This window comes from Corvus brachyrhynchos, unplaced genomic scaffold (genome assembly GCF_000691975.1).
Source record: "Corvus brachyrhynchos isolate BGI_N302 unplaced genomic scaffold, ASM69197v1 scaffold616, whole genome shotgun sequence".
NCBI lineage: Eukaryota > Metazoa > Chordata > Aves > Passeriformes > Corvidae > Corvus > Corvus brachyrhynchos.
The window spans coordinates 1530593-1550570 of record NW_008238831.1 but is presented as its reverse complement, the minus strand read 5'-3'; the positions used below and the strand labels follow the sequence as shown (position 1 = coordinate 1550570).

Here is a 19978-nt window from a genome sequence, read left to right as displayed (position 1 = left end):
AGTAAAGAAACCTACCTTAAATGCATTGGTTAGTGTAGTTGCAACCTGAGCAGTCTAATCAAAGTTATTTTTATTTTTAATAATAGCAGGGAAATAAAGGAAAATTATGATTAGTACTGCAAGAGGAGTGGTGAGCCTGCCTCTTTTCCTGCTTCCTGCAGTCCTGCAGGGTCAGTATGGAGGGGCTGCACTATGGAGCCTTCTCAGCATCCCAAGCTGTATGCATGCAGTTGTGATGGTGAGGATTTCTTCTTCTCTTCAATGCCCAGTTGGAGCTGTTTTGATTCATTTCCTAATATGCATTGCACCTTGGTCTTCCTTAGTTGGTCTGCCACTGTGTGGAGTGCTCCTGCTTGGAGCCTTAGTGCCGAGATGATGTGAAGGATGAGTCCTTTGACATTGGGGAATGTCTGGGGTGCTCTGGCATGTTGAGGTGGATGTGCTTTCTCTAACTTCTCATTCAAGCAAGCAACAACACTGGAAATTGAGCTGGCAGTGGCTCAGGAAGGCTCCTGCCAGAACCTTGGGCTTAGGGTCAGGCAAAGCACTCAGCAGTGGATGTTCTGGCACACACAGCTAAGAACAGCAACTGGTTAAAAATTTCCTAGGCAACAGAAACTCTCATATCATTCTCTTAGAAAAGGATTATTTTCTTGCTTGCTTTTGATTTTATTTTTTCATTCAGATAGCCAAGTCTCAGTTTCTCATTAACTGCTTTATAAATCAGAGGGAACTGGAAAAGAGGGCAAGAGCTTGTGGGCAGCTCTCTTGGTGCATGGGCAGCTTCTATGAGGGGATTTTGTGTTGGTGCTTCTGCATGAGTGCAAAATGCATGTCTCTTGCTTCCCATGGCTGGCATCCCTCATGGAGGAATCCATGCCCAGAGTATTGCAGGAGTAACTGTCTGTACTGCTGAGAACACCCAGCTTGTCACCGTGGCTGGAAGTGGTTTTGTGCCAAAGCACTGGGCAGTAATTGGGCTGGGGTTGGTGGGTCCCTGTTTTAGATATTTGACCAGTCTGCAGCTGAGGGGAGTTGAGCTGAGAGCAGCAGTCCTGGCATTTCTGTGTCAGTGCTTGAGTGGCATCACCCCAGCTCCCAGGCTGCTACTTATATGCTCTCAGTTGCCTGCCTGAAAGATTCTGTTTAATTATAGAGATTTTTGCATGTTTACATTTTTTAATAGAAATTTAATTTACAGAGAAACTGCTCTATAGAGTACCTTCTCAGGTGAGGAGAAAGTCACCTCTGCCTTAAAGTGAAGCACTCCTTGGGTAAGTGTAAAATGCTTCCCTGAAACAAGTGTTAGTTATGAAATATGAAAAATTAAAATCTTTTATTCTAAAGAACCTAGAAACTCTGACCAAGGTTTCATTCCTAAAATACTCAGAAGGGAAGTGGAATTAGTCCCTTCAAGCTCTATTTAGGCTTTCAAAGCAGAACGTATCTTGAAGCACACAAAGCTGATAGATACAGAGTAGATGGATGATAAGGGCTTGCTGTAAACAGGCAGTTTTCAAGTTTTATTTGTGTTCCTGTTATGTGAGTGCTCGTTGCTGCACTTTGAGAGAGAAAAAATGACATCAGAGTGAATTTCACCAATGCCCAGAATTGTAAAATCTGGATATATGTGAGGCATTCCCTTGCTAGTCCTGCAGGCCATATGTGCCTTGCAGGAGAGGATGGCTGATAACCCAGGAGTGTCATCCCATGGTAACAGTGCTTACATAGGTGGTGTTTTCCTGGCAATAGTCGAGATTCCTGGATGATGAAAAAAAACAACCTCCCCCTCTACTTTCCTGTGTATACCCACAAGAATCCCAGAAATGTGTCATTCAGGACACATACAATGCAAGTGTGGTCTGGCCCTGATTTGCACTAGTAGTTGTCTTTAGTGGGAAGAGGACCTGATCCTGCATCAGTGTGCAGAGCTGTACCAATCCCTGTGACCTTGCTCCTGGGAGATTTCCATCCCGTACTGGTATCAGCTAGCTGGTGATATGACTGCCTGATTGAAGATGCTATATTTGCATTTATCAAAAATAGTAAACTTCTTTTTCTGACCAAGCCTTCTGGCTGCATCCAGAATCATTGTCAGTGTCTTACTGCTTTGCTCTGATGCTTCGGTCTCACAGATGCTTATTAAAAGCAATAGTACAGAGTTATGAGGCAGAAAGAAATCAGGAAGAAATCAGTGAATAGTAATAGGTCATGATTTTAGTAGTCAGTAGACAGAGTTTAGATGGTATACAGCAGTGGTAAAAGGATGGAACAGGGTTTAACAGGCAGACAATAGTGATGGATTAATGGTGACCAGCAGGGTCACGTCTGCCCTGCTAACCTAGCTCAAGGAGATCAGTACCCAGTACTTGGCTGAGGATGTACACAGGCTTCTGCTGGAGCAAACATAGCCTGATGGACCCCTTGCTGTATCTGTGCATGCCTAGCATGTGTCTGCCCATCATCTGACTGACACTTGTGGCCCCTTCCCATGGGAGACTCTCCCCTCCTTAGCAGTAACAGGTGGAATGGTCACACAAGTCATCTGTTGGGTGAATTTTTGTGGGAAAGGGGATGGATTTAGGCAGCACAAGCATCATGAAGCAGTACCTACCCTTAGCTATGCAAGCAAGTGCTTAAAAACTGTGCTAAATCATACTGTGAGAGAGCCCCATAATGTGCTGCTGGGGTTTCTCCCTGCACTGGGAAGTGAGTGGTGGTTGGGCTCTGTAGTGCTGCACATCCATTCTGGGGGCTGCAGTCAGGTTTGGCACAATATGGTGTCTCCTTTCCCTGATGTACTTTTGGTCCTCTTACAGCATCTCTTACCCAGGATGCTGACTTAGGTACCCACACAGCTACAACTGTGCATTTCACCATCACAGTCAGAGCTCAGGCAGCTTCTTATTTCTAAAGGAAATACTCTGAAAAATATTCACCTCCTCAGATAAAGGATGTCCACCAGCACTTGTTACATCTCAAAGTGTTCTCTCCGAGGTTGATATGTTTGAATGATCATCTTTTGAGGAAAGAGAATTCCTGCCTGCTGTGGCAAATACCCTAATTTTTTAGTGTTTATGATGCCTCTGTTCCTCTGAGGTCTTGGTTTTCAGCTGTGAAAGAAAGTGTCTGCTTCTGAACTGGGGATTTACAATTCTGTGCTCATCTGCCTAGGCACAGACATGGTCCTTCCTCTTGTCCCTATTCTTGTATATTTGAGTCATATCATACAAATAAAAATGTATGTAACTGCTTATTCCCATGATTTCTTAGGGACCTGTAAATACTGATTTCCAGCCAAGACAGATCTTTTATTTCTTTCAAGTTTTAAAGAAAACGGAATATTTACATTTGCCCTTTGCCTTCATATGCCATGCTGTTTCAAGTAAACAACAGTGCAGCATCAGGGGTGCAATTTTGTCTTTCCAAATTACTTCCTTCTTGGGTGTCTCACCATATGGACAACCTGACCTGTCACTCCCAGACTGAGCTCTTTCTGCATGGCTGGGATCCAACTGATGTCAAAAGGAATCCTGAAGCCACCTACTTTCAAGGTACTTTTTGATGTAAGGAGTTTGTAGGCAGGTGGGGTCTGTCTCTTCTTCCAAATAACAAGTGATAGAACAAGAGGAATTGGCCTCAAGGGGAGGTGTAGGTTGGATATTAGGAAAAATTCCTTCACCAAAAGGGTGGTCAAGCACTGGCACAGGCTGCCCAGGGTAGTGGGAAAGTCACCATTCCTGGACATATTTAAAAGACATGTAGATGGGGCACTTGAGGAAATGGTGGAGTAGTGGCCTTGTATGAGACTGGAAAAATTGATGTCTTGAGACATCATTTTGGAATGCATGTGTGCGGGGGCAGGGGCAGGTCAGGCCTTGCCCTGGTGAGGCAGTGCCCTGCCCTGTACGCCCCGGCCCAGCAGTGGCGGCCAGTCTGTGGCACACTGGAGGCAATGCCCCACACCCATCCCCTGGAGCCCCTAACACAGCTCCTGAGTGACCAAATGACCAGAAGTCCCACATGGGGGAAAGGCCAAAGGGTATTTAAGGCTACAGGGCATGAGGCACTCAGATGTCTTGACCCTACCTCCTCTTGGAATTTCTATCTGAACACCACTGGAACCCAGGACTTGGTAGCTATGTATGTCTTCTTCTATATCTCTTGCTCTCTTTCTCCTTCTTCTAATTCCCTCTTCTTGGAGTTTTTGAGTAATTTAGAATTGAACAGGCTTAAAGGTTTGCTAAGTTGAATGGGCCCAGTTAATTCTTTGAGAAGTGTTTTATGTTGATTGAATGATGCACTAAACCTTTTGCCTAAGTTCCTCAATTTTCTGAAGTTGCCAGTAAAGTTCTTTCTGTTGTTTTGATCTCTTGAGACTATCTTGTCAGCACTTCTCGCATGCGTCTAACACAGAGTACATGAACAACCATAAAAACCCTTTTAAAAACCTCATAAACTGAGTTGTTTGGGGCCTTACACCTTGTCAACACTTGACTTCTGCTAGTGACAGTTTGCCTAGATTGAAGATTCCGGTTTTGACATCTTGGAGACATTGGCTGTAACCTCTTGTCACCCTCCAGCCTTTGTTGAATGCACAAGTCCCAAGAGCAGTGATTTTCCACATGCAGACTGTAGTCTATGTAGGATTTTATTGTGTAAATGCAAATAAAATATTAATAAATATAAATATTTGATTTAAAAAGAAAAAAAGCTTAAGAATCTCATATAGCTTTTCAGTACCTGGTGGAGATCAGCATAGCCTGAGGGACCCCCATCTGGAACTGGGTGGCTGGAGAAGCTGTTTACCTCAGTAGCAGTGGGACCTCAGCTGTGGCCAGGCTGGGAAAAGGAGTGGGGGGGGGATGGAAAGCAGGGAATGTTGCAAAAGCCAGGACAGGCTCCTCACACTGTGCCAAAGGCCCCTGTGTGCCCCAAGTCTTGGGCAATTCCCTGCAAACTGATGTGTTTCATTTTAGGACTTGGGTATTTAAAACAGTACCTTCCCCCAGGCATTTCTTACAAAAAGCTCAACTGATGTGATTTGAGTTACAAAACAAGAAAAAATAAATTATTTTGTGCAATGCCTTCTGCATCTAAAAACTAATGGGAAGCTCTTTGCTGATACACACTAGGGATGCAAATGTACCTGTATATGCAAAAACAGATGCTGGCAGCAGGTGAGCGGCAGGTAAGGCAGGGTTGTACCTCTAGGGACACCAACATTTGGGGAGCTGGGACCTGCATCTGTGGGAATATTCTGCAAAGTAAGAGGAAAGCTGAGGAAACTTGTCGAGCCAAGGTGGTTTGTTCTGTGGTGAATTTCTTCTGAAAAATATAGTATTTGCACAGATCCTGCCCTAATCTCAGTCACCATGTGGAAGTAGCAAATTACTTCGGGTTCTACGACCTGCCTCAGTGTATTTAACTCCTTCTGTACCTGAGCACTTGCTATTTCACTTTCTGAGGAAATATAACCAGCTGTCTAGCTGATTTTTTGAAATATGGCAGAACTGAAAAAAATGCTGGGAATTGTTCTACCTCTTCCTAGTCACTTGATGTTTGCATAGTTTTGTTTCAACAGTTTTGTTTTCATACCCTTGAAAAGGATATGCACATACATACTTGGCAGAAAAATAAGTTAACTGTCTTGCATGTGTTTCTGGTGTGTGAGAAAAGATGGGAAGGAAAAGGATTGTGGTGAAATTTTCTGTTTTCCCCCTTTGCATTTAATAATTTTCCTCTGACTTCTCTGCTTGAGAAGACTGTTGGAGATTGCTGCTTTCTACCTTTCTGTCAGACTCTTAATTAGCAGGAGCACTCAGCCTGCACAGCTGGGGCTTTGATGCCTTGCTCACTATTGCTTCCCACTCAGAAGATTTCCATTCATTCCGAGTTGGTATCCAGCCCAAAGCCCTGGCTTCCCCCTGAGACCCTCAGCGTGTCTACAGGACTCCAGTTTAGTATTCACTGGAAGAGCTGCACTGATGCTCCCTCGCTAGACCTACAGGCTGCTGGTTGGAGCCATAAGGGAACGGGAGGAAGAATTAGCCTGTGTGTTTATGTGGCTGTGCTCCAGTAAATATTTTGATGCATCTGCTGCCAGCTGTGGTCTGAGGGAATCTACCTAGCATTTAAATTTTGATGGGGAGCTGTTTTGAATAATAACAGTGCAGCCGGCTGTGAGTCAGTGCATGTGTGTTGACTTAAAAAAAACCCTCAAAGCTTAACGCTTGCTGAATGCCGAGCTGCAGTGCTTTGCTTTTTCCCTCCTCCTTCCTTCTTTTCTTTCTTGTCTGGACTTCCTCCGTTTTGTTTTGTTCTTGGGGGCATTTCACATAGATTTTGTTCACTGTCAGTGGAGGGGTGGGGTAAGAGGAATAAAAAAAAATCCCAGCCGAAATAAATCCTCCCCAAAAACTCACGAGTAGCTTTTGCAATGGGTGCTGTCATGGGTACATTCTCTTCTCTACAAACGAAACAAAGAAGACCATCGAAAGGTAAGACCTCCTGTTATGCTTTTCCTGTCCCTTTGGTTTATTTGCTATGGGAGACATTTGCATGGGGAAGGGAGGGGAAAATGAACATGTGCCACTTGCAAGTAACCTGGCAATGTTTTTGTGAGGGGTAATTTGCAGAGGAGAGTGGGATGCAAGGTGGTGGAAAAAACATGTGGGCATGAGGAAATTGCTGTGAAGGGGCTTGGGGGTTGAAAAGAATCCGAAATACTGTAATCCTTCATGCAGGCATGTATAAGGAGGAGAAACTCAGTGGCTTCATATGCAGAGCACTTGCAGAAGAGACCTGTTTATTTCCAAATCCCATGCTGTATAAACCCTTTGAAGAGGGAATAAAATGTAGATACACAGCAAATTCTTCCCAATACCTCTGGGTTTCTGTCTCAGGAAGTATTGTTAGAGTCAGTGTTGCATATTCAGTAATCCAACACCAAGCGTGCAGTACTAATGATTTGTGTTTTACAAAGATTAGCAAGAGGGGGGAAAAAATTAGGATGTTTTTGTAAAGAAGGAGAGAAGCAGAAGCTCATGAAGAATGAGAAAGTAAGCAGCAATTACAGGATTTTTAATCCTTAAATCCATAAATATTTCCTATAAATGCTAATTTTTCAGGAGGTCTGGTTTGTGTGGTATTTGCTTGAGCTTTGCTCAGTTTTCTTCAGGCTTAATTCAAAAATTCCAGGGTGTTGCTGAGCAGAAAGTTGAAAGCACTGTCAGGGGCACATCTATACCTTACAGAAGGAGCATTGTTTAGGAAACAGAAGGAAAAGCTCTCTAACTTCAGCAATATTTGTGCTATTAAGAAATATTCCCTGCCAGAACCCCTGCATTTAACAGTCTCTTGGTATTTCTAGGGAGGTCTCTATTTCTACTGGATCTGTTGCTCAGTTCATATATATGCTTTTGAACTGCAAGTTGGTATGGATTTTCTTGCAATTTAAGTTGAAAACTGTCTTAGGAAATATCAGACACCAATTAATCACTCAGAAGTGGGCAAGAGCTGTGCAGGAGGTTTGTTTGTGGCAAGTTCGTGAGCAAGACTAAAATTCTGTGTTCCTGATACTTGTAGGGTAGCATTTTACATTAGAGTGTGTGTACATGGTTTACAGTTCACCTTTCTGTTATTATAATGCCCCCATGATTGTATGGTTGTTTGGGACATGTATGATATTACTTAAATGTGAGAATAGCTGTATAGCCGTCTAAGCACCGAGTTACACGTGGAGCTGGGAGATTTGTGTTTAGGCACTGCAGTACACAAGAACTGAACAGGATGTGCTGGGCACGGTGGCTGCTGTCACACCAAGGGGTGGCTTGTCCACCTGCCAGGAACCTTGGAGCTGATTTCCACTAAATGTAGATAATTTGTGGCTGAACATATCCATTCTCTGCAACTTTCTTGTCTTGTGATTGGCTCCACACTCTGGTGGATGCAAGCCATTGCTTTTTGTTGGAGGCCACCTGCAGTAAAAATCCAGGATCTGGTCACACATTTTTACCTTTACAATGAAATTCGATCTTGCTGATGCCTGCTGGCAGTGGTTGTTCAGCTATATTTATCAAAACCTGTGTTCTCAGAGTTATCTCCTCTTGGTTCTGATGTGTTATCTGTGTGGTTTGCTGGTGTGTTTTACACTGACTGTTAGCACTTCACCTTGTGAGCAGTGAAACACTAATGTGTGCTGGGCTTGAATACAATCTGAAATTGTTCTTTGTCTGTGAGTTAAATAGTTGGTCAAAGTCAATCACTGCTACATGATGGACTGACTCCTTGGTGCTGCCCACATGTTCCCTCAGCATCTCCTCCTGCCCTCAACCATCCTGGTGGCTTCTACTGGACCATACTCTACCATATTGAAGTCTGTCTTGGTCTGGGGAGTCCAAAATTGGCACCAGCACTCTGGCTGTTCTTGCCCAAGTGTTGAGCAGAGAGAAAGGATCATTTGTCCGAGTGTTTGCTGCATGGCTCTTGGTGCAGCCTGATGTGGGGACTTCTCTGCCAGAGGGCAGCTGGCTAGTGGTGCCCGGGTGCCGCTGCTCCATTGGCTATTGCTAAGTTTGTCTTTAATCGAGTAAAGCGTTTATTGTTAGATTATCACATTATTATTTATTAATTGTTATATTTATGTGTTTATTAGAACATTTCAGGACTTTATGTTGTACTTAAATACTGCTGGTAAAACAAAGGCCTGGAGAAATAGTTGTAACAGGGCTAGATCCACACCTCTACAAGTGCTCTCTCACGCTGGTAAGTATGTGCTCTTCCAAGAAGAGCAGCTCACACCAGTGTCCGAAGCTCTGATTCTCTGGTGTAATAAAGTAAAAGCAAAAAAACAGGCATTGTTTCAAGAGTAGGTAAAATAAACAGGTCATGTCTAAACTGAGGAGTTTCCAGAGATCAGTTAACACCAGTAAGCACATGGTGGGTCAGGGCAGAATGGGCGCAAGTGGCCCATGCTGAACCCTTCCAGCTTTAGTGCATGACATGGCTCTGCCTGTGCTGCTCCCCCTCATGTCCTGCTTGTGGCTGGGTCTGGGGTGTTGGCAGTGGGGCTGGCTTTGGTTATTCCAGCTGTGAGCAGCAGTGCTGGAGAGGACAAGAATACAAGATTAAATTGCTTGTTCTAAGGAAAATGGGGAGCCTGAATCAATAAAGGCAGGAGTGACACAGAAATTGTCAAGTGGAGAGCAGTGGTCCATCAAGCATGAGCCCTTGTCTCTGGGAGAGGACAGCATTGTGTGTTTGTAGAGGAGGGTGTCATTTGCTTGGCTTAAATGTGAACTTAATCCAATGTGATTGGGCATTTTTTCTTGGTAGGTTGGGACCCACATGCCCTGTCCTGCAGGATAAAGACTTCTGCTTTTTAGGCTTGCAATCCTATCAGTAAAGCTACAGAAGCTTTCCCTGCTCACTGAAGTGTCCATGAACGGTCTGTGAGATTTGTGCTGTTTGCTTTGGGATTGGTTTGGGGCAGTTCCATCGATTATTTGTACATTTCATTAGGAATTGTTTCCTGTTGCAATTCTTGTCTGCTGTTTCCAGAATTCTGAGTTGACGTACTAAAAGGTGATGCCTCTTTCCACCACGTTCACTTCACTTGTATGTCAGACCGTCATTCCTGGGATGCTGGTGGAGCCTGACTGAGGCCCTGGGGATAAGCTGACAGTGAGCCAGCAGCCAAGGTGGCTGGTACTCTCCTGGGCTGTGCTTGGCAGAGCATCTCCAGCAGAGTGAGGGAGGTGATGCTCCTCTGTGCAGCACTGGTGAGACATCTACAGTGCTGTATCTGGTGCTGGACTCCCCAGGATGGAAGAGATAAGGACCTACTAAGGCTGAGTTCACTTCATATTCACCGTGATGAATATGAAGCGGTTGGAGTATCTGACATACAGGGAGAGATTGAGGGAGCTGGGATTGTCCAGCCTGCAGAGGAGGAGGCTCAGGGAAGTCTTAATCAATGTGTATGAATACCTGATAGAGGGGAGTAGAGCTGATGGAGCCAGGCTCTTCGCCCTGGTGCCCAGGGGCAGGCCAAGGGGCAACGGGCACAAACTGAAATACAAGAAATTCCGCTTGAGCATAAGATTAAAAAAAATTACTGTGAGGGTGACTGAACACTGGAAGAGACCCCACAGAGGGACTGTGGAGTCTCCAAGATCAGAGGTACTCAAAACCCAAGTGAATACAGTCCTGAGCAACCTATTGTAGTTAACCCTGCCTTGAAGGGGGAACTGGAGGTCCCTTCCAATGCTATCTACCCTCTGGATCTGGGATTATTGTCACTTTAAAAACACGAAAGATACAAGGACTTGAGGTACTGGGATCAGGAAGTAACATTCAAAGCTCATTTTGGACCAAATGCCAACAAAGCTGACGGTTTGGTCCTCTCTTTAGTACGTTAGTAGTTAGTGCTTAGACAGATGGTTGAGGTGGACTTGAGAATATCAAGCTGCTTGTATATTCTCCTGCAAACATAAGCAATAAATCAATAAATGAGGGGAAAAAACCCCATCAAAACCACAGCACTAAAAGGCAGAGGGCCAGCACAACAGATAATGCACACACAAATGCCTCTCAGATTTCAGCTAGGTGCAGAAATAGGGATTTTTTTTAATGTTTTTACTGCCTGCACCCAATCATGACCAAATTTGTGGTTAGAATCAGCCATTTCCATATTTGCCATGGAAACATTTGGATTAGCAGATTGCTAAAGCAAGGGGAAATTCTAGTTCTGACTGCTTTCTGTACCCCTGAGTTATTTTGTTTGTTCTCTAAACATGCACTCACCCCTACCTCCCCCAGTGAAAGTGAAATTTAACTCGAATATTTCTCAATACCTGAATCTTGTTGGACTTAGAGCTACAGGCTCTGACCCCGACAGCAGCAGCAAGCAGCACCACTTTCAGTTGGTAATCTGACTCTCTTGAATGTGAGTGACCATGTTTTGATCAAAGACCACCCAAAACTAGACTAGCAAGAGGAGTCTGGCACAGTTGTTTAATTTTGCTAGAGCTAACGAGAAATTCACTTTGCTTAAAGTTGTGTGATTTTTATAGTGACCAATTTTTTAGGCTTTATTTTGAAATGGCTTATTGTCCAAAATTATCAGATTTTGTGCCTGACCAGCTGTATTTTCAAGTGGTTTTATTTACCAGGAAACCAACTCTGCTTGACTTCACAGTCTTCATAAGAACATCAGATTGCCCTGAGCTCCTAAGGTTGCTAGGTCATGACTGCCCTTTCAGTTCCCTGTGCTAAACAACCTGTTTCTCTGCTCAAAAGGTGAAAAAGTGATTCAGTAGTGTTTCAAGGAATGGGCCCTTTTTAGTACGGCTGTGGAATGGAGATGATAGATTTGAGCAGGGAAGCTGCCTCATTATTTACTTTGCCCGGTACATACTGTTGCAAAAGAAAAGCTTTGAAAGCTCCCCTTCTCTCGTTTCTTTCTACTCCTCAAAGAAACTTGACAGCTTGTCACTATTGCGAATGAATGCATGTGTTCTAAAGACTCAGACTGTGCTCTGGGTGTTTTCTGAATAGAGATGATTGGTACTCACCTGTTTTCCTTCTAGAACAAGGACAGCATTGTTCACCCTGGTCAGAGACCTGAGCAGGTGCTTGAGAGAATGGAAGAAATGGCTGACTTGGTTTCTCCTGGCTGTGCCCAAGAGCCAGTATTTGGCACTGACATTTCATTTTCGCTCCCTGGTCTTGTCTGATTGTCATCTGATGCAGCCTGGCAGGTCAAGTCCGTGGTCGTCGGCCTGCACTGAAAACTGAGGATTTGACAGGCAGGTTTTTTGAGGGAATTACCTTTGTAGAGAGTGTACAGAACAGCACTCGGCAACAGGACTGTTTGATGTAAGCACACAAATCAGAAACAATTTGGAAAAATTGTGGCGACAAATAAGTCTTTGTCAGAACATGCCTCTTTGCATGAAGCATTTTGGTTTCTCTGAAGTGCAGAGAGGTGTGTGGGAGGCTGCTCGGTGTCACAGCAGCCGAACATCCCAGCCATGTGGCTGACGCACCTGTGATGGGTGGATCAGAGGTGAGGGAGCTGTTTGCCCCCAGCTTCCCTGTGTCCTACCAACCAGAGTTCACCTGAGTGTGGGGTTAGAGGTGACCAGCTCTTACGGACTCGTGACTGCTTCCATTCCCCACTTCCCCATTGTTCAGCCAAAATTTCTTCAGCTCCCATGCAGTTGCTAGCTCTAAATTTCTTCCTTTGCCTTCAAGTGACTCCTGGCAGTGAGGCAGAGTGATCTCAAATAGCTGATCTTAAGAGTGGATAGCAATGACAAAATTAAAATAAGCTATGTGTGTCCCTGATTGCTTCCCACAGGCTTACAGCTCCTGCCTGAAATGCTGCAGTCAGACACAGCTTGGAGGTTTGGAATAAAATAAAATGGATGGAGGAAAGTACACGACAGAGTGTTCTATGTTGCATTAGCATATGTGTGTGCTGATTTCCTGCCCATGGGTACGGGTGCTGTGTGCCTCTGTGCATGCAGCATGTCCATGCAGAGCCGTGAAATCCCACCACAAAGAAAAGAGGTGATCAGAGACTTCAGCTCTGCAGGCCAGTGCTTTGAAGTTTCATTTTTTCCCCACAATAATTCAAAAGAGTAAATCAGAAAATACTTTCCAGCTTTTAACTTCCAGTCTTGGTAATCTTCCAGCCTATCATCACTAGCTCTTCCAGTGTGCATTGCTGGATATTTGACATTTGGGATGGGCACTAGGAAGCAGTTGGATTTTTTGCAGCTGAAAATACTTAACGCTGTAGATGTGAAAAGCTTGGAACTTAATACATTACAGACGTTCTGAGCAATTCCTAACTTTACAGTTGTTAACGTCACCATATATATAAATGAGAGTCAGTAAGGGTTGTACAAATTTTTTGAAGAAAAAATTGAAGTAAAAAGCAGGGTGTAAGGTAAACCAAGGCAAGTTGTGAAGTCATTCTGATTTTAGTCAAATGTGAGAGGAGAAAAAAAATCTTTTATTTCTCCACTTATGAACACCTGGTCAAATAGTTTATTTCGTATTTATTTAAGCTTTGTTAAAAAGACTGAAGATTTACAAATTTTTCAAATACGGATTTTTTTTAGCTGAAATGTTTCACTATTCGGAATTGTTATTAATTATAATTATTCCCTGAAACTTTCCAAACTAAATGAATTGGCTTGTGATTTGTTGTACTTTTAGATGTGAATGCGTAAGTGTGACTGCTGGAGTACTTCATTGCAGTGGGCAACAGAGCTGGGTGATTATATTAAGTGTTGTGTTTCTTATTCAAAAGCATTACGCAGAGAATGTCATGGTACAGAGATGCAGAAAGTTTGAGTATCTCAAACTCAGGGTCTCTGTGTCCTGTTGCTGCTCACACCATGGCTATTTATAAGGTATGAACCTTCTGCATTTCTCTGAGAGGCATTTTCCAGCAGGTGCAGAGTGCTCTAGGCACCTCATATCATCCCTGCAGGAAGGGGCCCAATGGCCTTGGGTAACAACTAGGAAATGCAGGTAACAGCTGTATGGTAGGACAGCAGCATTTTTAACCAAAATATATTTAGGATTCCAAGCAAGGTATTTAATTTTTCTCCTTTTATTTGTTTGAGATGCCAGAGGGAAAGGGAGTAATTGTTACTATAAGATGGATTGTACTTAACAAATCGAAAATTATTAAAAGTGTGAACTGCATCCATGTTTTCAAAATAGGCAAGTCAAAACTGAAGGCAGCTGTGCTCAGACATCTCCAGTCTGTGTTTGTGGTTGTCACTGTCAGGTGACGTTGTGAAGTCATTCTGATTTTAGTCAAATGTGAGAGGAGAATAAAAATCTTTTATTTCTCCACTTATGAACACCTGGTCAAATAGTTTATTTCGTATTTATTTAAGCTTTGTTAAAAAGACTGAAGATTTACAAATTTTTCAAATACGGATTTTTTTTAGCTGAAATGTTTCACTATTCGGAATTGTTATTAATTATAATTATTCCCTGAAACTTTCCAAACTAAATGAATTGGCTTGTGATTTGTTGTACTTTTAGATGTGAATGCGTAAGTGTGACTGCTGGAGTACTTCATTGCAGTGGGCAACAGAGCTGGGTGATTATATTAAGTGTTGTGTTTCTTATTCAAAAGCATTACGCAGAGAATGTCATGGTACAGAGATGCAGAAAGTTTGAGTATCTCAAACTCAGGGTCTCTGTGTCCTGTTGCTGCTCACACCATGGCTATTTATAAGGTATGAACCTTCTGCATTTCTCTGAGAGGCATTTTCCAGCAGGTGCAGAGTGCTCTAGGCACCTCATATCATCCCTGCAGGAAGGGGCCCAATGGCCTTGGGTAACAACTAGGAAATGCAGGTAACAGCTGTATGGTAGGACAGCAGCATTTTTAACCAAAATATATTTAGGATTCCAAGCAAGGTATTTAATTTTTCTCCTTTTATTTGTTTGAGATGCCAGAGGGAAAGGGAGTAATTGTTACTATAAGATGGATTGTACTTAACAAATCGAAAATTATTAAAAGTGTGAACTGCATCCATGTTTTCAAAATAGGCAAGTCAAAACTGAAGGCAGCTGTGCTCAGACATCTCCAGTCTGTGTTTGTGGTTGTCACTGTCAGGTGACGTCTATCTGGACTGAAAAGGATACAGATAGCGGTCAGTTTCTCTACCTTAATTCTGCTAGCACTGCTCAGTGTAGAGAAGCTCTGGAGAGTTTGAACAAAGTACAGCTGATTTGGGCAGGATGTGGGGCTGGAGGAGGCAAGGGAGGACTGTGTGCTAGCAGGCAGGCGTGGGGCAGCAGAGTTGCCTGGGGCGCTGAACTGGTACTTGCAGGCAGGCTGAGGCTGGGCAGGCAGGAGAGGAGCTGGCCTGGCTGTGGAACCAGGATGTTTTGAGGAACACAGGAACAGTGTAACAGAGCCATCCTTTCCTGGCACAGCTCTGCTACATCTGTTTGGCTTTCCTCAATCCAAACATTACTTTCTTGACACGTTCAACAACCAGAGCTCTTCACACACATCAGTGTTTGCTTTTCTCTTGCTCCACAAAAACCCTCCTCTCCCAAATTTGTTCTGTGGGTGGCTGGTTGGGAAGTGCCCAGAATTTCTGTAGATGGCCACAGCTACAGTCTGTAAAAACCAGTAGGCACAGGACATTTTATATTGTGGCTGAGAACAGCTAATGGAGAACACGGCTGTGAGGATACATGTTGTGCTGCTGGAGGCAGGTTTCTAGGAAACCCCTGAGACCATGGCATCGTTTTACCGAGCGCTCCTTAGTGGAACAGGAGAGTGTCACTGGGAGGAGGGAGCCGAATTACAGCCTGCCAGAGATCAGTGCTGAACATCAGAGGCGGGGCTTTTAGTGCTCTGACAAAATAAGTGTTTCTGCCCATCAAATTTATATGCAGGAAAATATGGATGAAACAAGCTATGTTCACAAGATTTACCTAGTTAGAGCATGATTTCAGAAGCACAGCTCAAACGTTTTGACAGCTGTTCTAACTTTGCTGCCTGCAGCTCAGGGCCACGCTCCCAGGTATGTTTTCCCAGGCTGCTGTTGCTCTATTCTAGTGAGTGATGCTGCACCTCAGCCCCATAGATTTTTTGATAATCAGCTGAAACCTCAGGCAAGGCCCCTGATTTAGCACATCAAACTGCATGAGCTGAGGGTTACTCTCTGTGGGGTACATACAGCCATGTGAAGGATGATGCTGTTAGCTCTCTCTTGTTAGCTGCAAAATGTTGGGAGCCAGCAAACATCTGTGGGAAAGGACAATTTTCCTTAGGGAAACTGTTTCATGCCATGCAGGTGAGCCTTGTGGTGCAGTGGGGAGCATCAGCACCCCTTTGCATTTCTTATCCACACAAAGGACCTGTTGACCGCGTTGCCATTTGAACTAGGAGCAGTGCATGAAAATTAAAAATGGGAAGCAGGAAACTTCTGTGTCAGTGCAGGGAGGATTGTTGCCTGCTAATCCTAACAAGCCAGTGTAATTGAATTGGCACACTGGTTTACATGCTTCGCTGGGAGTGTCAAACGTGACCTCAAACTGTGATACTGGCACCCCAGGAACTGAAGGCATATCCTTGTGTGGAGCTGAATCCCTGTAACATGGCGTTTGTTTTAACTAATATTTTAACATGGGAGCTGACAAAAGGTCTCATTTGCAGTCTTGTGCATACGGAATTAGCCAGGCTGCAGACAACTAGAAAGAGCGCTACATTAGGGCATGAGGAAAATTCTGCCTGGGTGGTCATTTGTATGTACTTAACAATGGGTAAAGGCAAGCATGTGCAGTTCTGCAAAGGAAATCTGGTCCTACAAGGTCCTGTCCTGTTTGTGTAGGCAGCAACTGGACCTGCATGCAGAGCAGGTTTGGTACTGGGACAGAAAGTCAACTAGAGACTGATCTTTCAGGAAAATGCCTTTCATTTCCAGGGCTTTAAGGCTATTTACATTAGCAATTTGGCATCCTCTACTTGGCCGGAGTTAAGGACATTACAGCTGAACCTCATTGTTTCTAATCACCTCTTCGACTGAGCACTGGGCTGCCCTGGCTCACTGTCTCCAGAAAACAGCCCTCCAGAAAAGTACGAAGCAAAAAGAAGAGAATTTTCTAATCAGGCATTTGCTGGGCAATGCCATCAGCTATAGCACTTTACATGACTACATTTGCATTTCTTTTAGCTGATGCTGTCTTTTCTCTTTCCTCTGTCCTTATTATTGATGGAGGCGAAGTACTTGCAGTTCAAAAGTTCATGAGGCGCAGGAGAGGAGCGTGCTCTGTGCACTTTCTTCAGGTGCTGGTTGCTGTGGCTGCTCAGCAATGCAAGGAGAGAACACTGTGCAGTGTGTCATTCTGAGTGTCACCCACAGCCCAGTCACGCCCAGGAGAATGCTGTGCAGGGTAAACGTGGGGCTATATCTGTTCGAGAAATTGCATTCTCATGTTGTGTGTACTACTGGTTTGTAAAACCTCCAAAGCCCATCAGTCGTTAGACTAAATTTGGTTCAAACCTGAAACTTTTCTTCACCCCATGGAATTTGTGAGATGTTTTGGAAACTGTGGAAATGCTTGGACCTGGAATGAATTTCGTTATGGCTCTTTCCATTGTTTGTATTTAGCAAAACTGTCCCTTTATGAGTTGTTGCCTGGAAATTATTGATGGGGGGAATTACCTGGTAAAAGTTCTTAACCTCTGTCTGGATCAAAACCAGACCACCAGTTGTTAGAAGCTGCTGGGGTGTGCCGGAGCCGAGGCCAAGCTCATGCTGCTGCAGGGCTGCAAAGCGCAGGTGCAGCTTTGCTGCTCCCCTTTATAGGCATCTGGCCTTTCTGAGGGACATGCTCCCGTTTGGAGACCAGTGCCCTAAAATGTTGGTATAGTTTAGGATCAGACCCTCTATTTTCATAACATAGTTAGTTAATATGCCTGAATTCTGTGTGGAAAAAATAGTTTAAAATAGTTAAACAAATATAGATAAATGCAAGAGACATGCATGCCTGGTATTGTTTTCCACCTGCAAGAATGTTTCAAACCCTACTGAATAAACAGAAGCAACTGAATGCACCCTTGATCCGCTCCCTGTTTCCCTGAAGAGAGGCTTCCTTGCAGAAGCCTCTCTTCCCACACAAATCACACTCGTTTACTTAATGTTTCTGTCCTGTTAGCCATGAACATAGAGCAATCTGTTTAATTTCCTTGTAAATTAAACTACTGAGGCAGGATGAGGTGGGAACGATGCTGCAGGAGATCTGATTTCGTCTGCGCTTTTCCTGTGACCTGGTGCAAGTGCCAGATCTGCATCTTCACGACACCTGCTGCTCTGTATTTGCCAGTCTGCTGCTAAGCTGCATTGGTGCCCGTGGGCATCCTCATCACCTTGCTGTCCTTTTTTGTGATAGCTGTTAAAGATGTAGAGTTTTGCCTAAGTTAATTACTTGTCACTTGCCTGCTTGTTGTGATTCAGTTTTATTGTATTTTGTAAGCATTATGAGTTAGCTCCCAATCATGTGACATTTAGGAGAGTGGGAGGGCATAGCTAAGGTATCATTATTCATGTTGTGAGTGCTTTGCAGTGTCAAACAGCCCGGAGACCACGATGTAGAGGTGTTTTGAGATCAGTAATGGTGGTGGACAGTGGTCATAGGGCTCCAATGAGAACATTTGTGATCATCCACAAATGGGAATGTTTGAGTGTGTCCTTTGCTAAGTGCAGGAGCAGGCAGAGAAAGCTGGAACCCCACAGAGCCCGGCTGGGCTGTGTGTGCAAGGAAATGAGCATCACCTTCCTGAGGAGTTTGTGCAGCATTTAGATCTTGTACAGAGTGAACAGATCTCAGCAGTAACTCCTCAAATCTTTATGTTTTAAATCCTGTGTGCACTTTGAGATGTGTCCTTTATTCTGACTCAGGGCAAGGTACCCTTCCTTAGTGAGGCTGAGGTTACATCAAACTAAGTGACATTTGTTAAGGGCAAAGTAATGTAAATTTTCTATTTTGCTCCTGTTTCCCTGATTTTGAGTCCGATCTATCAGTAAATAACATTTTGTATTTTAATCCATTCTCTGCTGTGAAGGGTGGTGTGAAGGTACCTGCAGTGGTGAGAGAGCAGCTCAGAGAGATGGAGGTGTTAGTTTCTGTGCTGGAAAAAACAGCAGAATACGACTTAAATTCTAAAAAAGTTAATATTAGGGTGGTTTCTATGCCTGGTTCCCAGAGAACATCACATTTGTTAACTGAATGTTTCTTGTACTAGTAAGAGAGCCTTGAATTGATATACATTTCATGGTCCACATAAATATGGAGATGCTGCCAAAATGATCTCTTTCCTACTTCTATTTTCATTGTAGATATTCCAGAAAATGGAGCGAAATGCTTTTTCCTGCTGTTTGGTTCTTTGTTTCATGCATATGCATTTCTGGGACATGCAGTTCTGGAGCATGCAGCTTAGTGCACATGCCTGGAGTCTCTGCAGGCTTGTGTAGCTTTGAAACAGAGAATCTAAAGCATAAGTAAGATATGTGCAGAATTAAAGAGAATTTAGAGACATAGGAGTAGAGATTTTAAATTCCTATAAATAAATACAGTCTCAAAACCAGAGATGTTTTCACCTGTCTTCTGCTTCCATCTTAGAGATGTTTATTTGACTGCGAAAGGAAAGGAGATATTTACAGAATGAAACTGCACAAATATGAGAAAAATCACTTGTGTTACTGGCTCCTGTTGATGTTTGCTGTAATGATGTTTGTTGTTGACATCACATTACAGAAGGGATTTATCAGTTAACAGTCTTGAGTGCTAAACCTGCTGACACATGTCAGTGCAGGGAAACACTGCACATAAGTTGGTTAGCTTTATTTTTGCAGCACTCTAATTAGGCACCCTCATAAAACAGACATGTGGATTTGTAAATCCAGCTCCCAAAATCTCCTTGCTTTCCAGCTGGAACATACCTAGGATTCTCAATCCAAACATCTCAATCTGCCACGTTTGTTATTTTCCCTTAGCCTCAATTTTGAAACTTAAGCAGCTATTAGAAAAACATTACCCTGCATTCTAGAGCATCCTCTGAGTCCAGGAGGAAAGTTTGAAGCCATGAACTAATTGCCCAGGAATTTAACAAATCTTGTCGAGCTTAATTCAGCCTGGAAAGTTTGGGGCTGGCTTTTCTGCCAACGCTGCTCTCTCCAGAGAGTCCCTTCCCTTTTATTCTGGAGTTGCACACTTTGGTAATGCAGGAGGGCAGAGAGCAGATTAACTCATAGGTTAATTTTCAGGCTCTTGCTCCCCTTGGTGCCAGTAACCTACTTACAGGAGTGGAAGCGCAGGCTCAGTGTGCAGCTGCCCCCGGCTCCGCGCAGGGCTGGGGAGGGATTTTCTCGCCCGGCAGTGCGGGTGTGGGTGGACGGCGCCCCACGCCCGCGCGCGCCGCGCG

General features: G+C 43.9%; 1 protein-coding gene across 5 annotated transcripts in view; it reads left to right on the top strand.

Moving 5' to 3' along the window:
- Positions 1 to 19978, top strand: part of KCNIP1 (potassium voltage-gated channel interacting protein 1) — a 295262-nt gene that overhangs the window by 88453 nt on the left and 186831 nt on the right. Inside the window, exon 1 of one of the 5 annotated variants that reach the window (XM_008636762.2) lies at positions 5797 to 6500. The exons of 2 other annotated variants lie outside the window; for them this stretch is intronic. In XM_008636762.2, coding sequence (XP_008634984.1) covers positions 6440 to 6500 — 61 coding nt within the window. In that variant the 5' untranslated portion in view covers positions 5797 to 6439. Of the gene's footprint in view, positions 1 to 5796; positions 6501 to 19978 lie in introns of those variants that run through there. 2 more of the 5 variants (XM_017738177.1, XM_017738173.1) reach the window with 2 other exon arrangements.